The 3,864-nt window shown below is 40.2% G+C and overlaps 1 protein-coding gene across 1 annotated transcript; it reads right to left on the bottom strand.

Annotated features, from left to right (window-relative positions):
• Positions 1-2,883, bottom strand: atpv0e2 (ATPase H+ transporting V0 subunit e2). Its single transcript, XM_048262319.1, has 4 exons — positions 2,673-2,883; positions 2,261-2,308; positions 1,999-2,098; positions 1-933 (listed from the first exon to the last, which is right to left on the bottom strand). The coding sequence occupies exons 1-3, from the start codon at positions 2,774-2,776 to the stop codon at positions 2,005-2,007; spliced, it is 246 nt and encodes an 81-aa protein (XP_048118276.1). The 5' UTR covers positions 2,777-2,883; the 3' UTR covers positions 1-933; positions 1,999-2,004.
• Between the last annotated feature and the right edge of the window lie 981 nt (positions 2,884-3,864).

Below are 3,864 nucleotides of genomic sequence, written 5' to 3'. Positions count from 1 at the left end.
GCCACTTACAGGATTTTATTAATAGAGAAATTGGCAAGCATATTCATGAATGTTTGTGTTTCTTTAGAGCATTTGACTTACACCATGAAACAGTATTTTTCTATCACACAATCACACTATACAGCCAAACATTACCAACACTACTTCTGAAATTAAATAATCAACACTATTAACATACAACACTACAGTCTGGTCTTGGCAGTGGCCGAATATTTGAAAGGTAATATTTAAGGTTCTCTTATGAAACGTACCCAGCAGAACTGCAGATAGTTGAGTTTGTTTTATAATGTATTCATTTATCCATTTATTTAGAGGACTAGGGAAGGACAAAATGACACCTCGTCTTCTTTTCTTTTGGACTTCAGGATATAGAGCTAATTGGATCAGACTGGCTAGATAGCTGGTCAGTGCATATCATTTTGCTAAGGGTTCCTCATCACATCTGATCAATGGTTTCCTGATTCAACCCTTCCCCATGAATTGCATTTTGGCATGTTGAACAAAAAGGTATACTGACATTAAACAAAATATGCTACAAAAATGTGCTTCACACAAAATATTTCAGCAGATCAGGCATGTATACCTGTTCAGTGATTTGAGGGAGAGTATCATTTCACTGAAATAAATCCTGATTTACATTTACAAGTGGGTCCAATCTCCTCTGAACAATATATAGAGCTAACCATTTGCTATGATTATTTCCACAATTGTGACGGCAATGTACATATCAGGCTGCTCAAAGCACCTGTTGGCTCTGAGCACATCACAAGACAGAAACAAGTCAAAAGCAGGATCTGAGAACATATTGTACACACTATTTATAAATAAAGTATTGATATGTATTGACAAATTAAATCCAATATAAAGTCTTGATATTTATAGGCCAATTGACAGAGGGGATCAAGGGTCTATCCCATGGCTTTCCACAACAAGCTGCAAAAGAAGATGAACGAAGGTACATGAAAAGAAGATCTTTATATTTCCAGTTTAAAGACTAGATGTAATATCATAGGGTGGGATGCAACAAATAAAGACTGGTGTCACACGCAGGCAAAAAGCAGACATGAAGTATATTGGGTTCTGGCGTATAACACAGGTTACATCTGATATTTTTAACTCTGTATGCAGTTATAACAAAGTCCTTTTAGGCAAGTCCCTCCACTCGGCGGCCATTTTGTAACGCTTTTTGGGCACTTATCGGGCATCTATTTCGGGCAGAACTGCGTGTACGCAAGGCTTCACGAATCATGTTACACTAACCTCGCTCCAGCTGCAAGCTCACAAAACATGATTGGCACGATGTATTCACAACATACCACATGATTGGCACGATGTATTCACATGACAACTTTTGGTGGCAGAATATGTGTAGATGACTGCCATGTTTGGCCATACATTTCTATGGGAGATTCTTTGAGTGCTGTGTCTCCTCATTAGAAAGTCTCCACTTTCTCCACAACAAAAAACATTACAAAAGACCACACACAAACAGCTGGAGCATTTTTGGGCTTGATGTGCAGTGCACCACAGTGTTCATAGTGATGCCTGCACACTCCTGAACATGAAGCCTTCCAGAAGCAGGCCTATACTGAATATAGATAAAGGATGCTTACCGGTATATTACATGATAGACGATGTAATAGAAGAAAATCTTAAAGATGATGAAATCTTAAAATAATCAATTTTGCTATACTATTATGACAGGGTTAAGGTTAACGATGTTGTATTTAAATTAATCAAGATTGAGTCCTTTGGATCTCTACTAGCATCGAGTGTCTGGAGCCAAGAGACTTCCACTGTTTCTAGACTAAAAGGCAGAGGGGAAAAGGACTACTAGCAGAGGATGCGTACTAGTATAGGTAGAATACAATTATTAATTATTGTTTATTTAGAACGTTTTAGTAACATTCTGTACGAATACAGCAGGGATGTGTGTCGCTTTGGACAAAGGCGTCTGCAAAATACCATAACCATTACCATTACCATGATGGTACATACCTGTATCTACTCCCAGAAATATCTCAAGTACCAAATGGTTTCGTTCTTCAACTGAGGTCCAAACAAGGGGTTGGTTTGAGCCAGGATGGCTATTAACCAGCTGAGATGGAGCACAAATTAATTAATTACATGATACTTACATCATAGTTCAAGGGTGAATACGTTATAAGAGGTTAAGACAGAGAGTGTTACTTGTATAGGTCTACTTGATAGCATATTGTTCAATGGCCTACAACAGAAATGGACGCACGTTTATACTTACAACAAATAGCAGCAGACGGCTGTCAATATCAAACTTGTGATGATAACTCTGAAACGAAAACAAAACGAATAAAAAATGATTAGATGAACTGGTAGATGAAGGATCACTTAGAGAATGTGTAGTTTACATCAGACATAGTGAGAAATCAAGGTTGTGGCAGTCAGGCAGAAATAGGTAGCAAGATGCACTGCACTACACTGCGCTAAGGATGCTAAAACGACGGGCCTTATAAGAAAACCGTTCCGAGTCCTCCTTACCCTAAAATACAAACAACATAAAGCTCAACCCGAAACAACACAATATATGTTTCTCAATATCCTTGACTATCCATTTCGTTCGATGGCCTCAGATAAATAATTCAAAAAATCGTATAGAGGACTACTAGAATCACTGACGTTTAAAGCCTACTTACCCTCTATTTGGACCTTTTGGCACGAAAAAGGGGGCTACAACTCCAACCAAACCCCACAGTGTTGTAAAACAAATCATCGGCCAGGCAAGCGAGTGGGAAACCATTTTGCAAAACGATTATTATCTTTGTTTTATCCTTGGTGTATCCCTGATGATGGGCTGGAATAACGATGCGTTCTCACGTAAGCTGCAAGTGGGCGACTTGTCCCACCTACTTTCGTCAGACCGCTTTAGATTGGCTGCAACGCTCTGTCAGTTCCGTTTTACTCCGTTTTTACTGGTTCAAGTGCAGCATCAATCAGAATTACAAGCAAGGCTTTGGCACTGGTTGACACAGTCCGCAGGAGGGCATTGACAGTCAGAGGGCTTCCACAACGGTCAGTTTGCCTCTAAATATCTTAAAACTAAGAACACACCTGTGCGCGCATATGACGTCTCTATCTTACCCTTTCCGTAGACGTAGCGTAGGCTATTGGTTTATGTGTCTCCCTGATCAAAAATGAATATGAAAACATATGGGATGCAATCTTTTTAAATGTAGGCTTACTGACAAAAATGTGTGGTTCTCTGGGTCTTCATTTATTCACTTGGAATAGGCTAGTATCCTACACTTGCACAAAACGACTTGCTCTTAGACTAGGAGTTGTAATGAACTTTGATGAGACAAAATATGGACCCTGTTACATGTATCCAAATTAACCAGTAGATGGCAGTGTCAGATTAAATTTAGGAAAACTTCGGAAGCAATGCATTAGGGCTACAGGTAGATACTCTGAATGTTTTAATGCGGTCTTAAAACAACAGTGAAACCAATCTATAGATCTCTTTTTGGTTTGAGCCACCTAAATCCTACAAGGCCACATATGTCTGGCAACGCCACTGCCACATGGCTCTTACGTTACAAGGTCAGATGAGGTTGGCATGGAGGCTGCCAGTATAGTGGTACATGTAAATCTCAAAGTTACAGCCTTGCAGAGTTTCTAGCCACCAAGCCAGCGGCCCCTCTGGCTATTTGAAGTTAAGAAGCCATGTGAGAGAAGCATGATTAGTGTGCAGGCGAGAGTGGCTCCAGTAGGCCTGGCTCTGTGGTGGTGAATCCCCCCAGGATGACTGCCAGCAGCTCTCGGCACAGTTGTTCCTCTCTGGTTGGCTGATATAACAGCTGATATAGGAGATGACTTGTCCCTCGCGCT

The sequence above is a fragment of the Alosa alosa genome, chromosome 14 (assembly GCF_017589495.1).
Source record: "Alosa alosa isolate M-15738 ecotype Scorff River chromosome 14, AALO_Geno_1.1, whole genome shotgun sequence".
In the NCBI taxonomy this organism is placed as follows: domain Eukaryota; kingdom Metazoa; phylum Chordata; class Actinopteri; order Clupeiformes; family Clupeidae; genus Alosa; species Alosa alosa.
Note: the sequence above shows the minus strand (reverse complement) of the source record. Positions and strands in the feature narration are given on the sequence as shown.

Coding starts and splice junctions, on each gene's coding strand:
- atpv0e2 (XM_048262319.1), bottom strand. CDS start 2,776: ATGGTTTCCCACTCGCTTGCCTGGCCGATGATTTGTTTTACAACACTG. Junction 2,309..2,672: donor CCAAAAGGTCCAAATAGAGG/GTAAGTAGGCTT, acceptor TTTTCGTTTCAG/AGTTATCATCACAAGTTTGA. Junction 2,099..2,260: donor GCCGTCTGCTGCTATTTGTT/GTAAGTATAAAC, acceptor GCTCCATCTCAG/CTGGTTAATAGCCATCCTGG.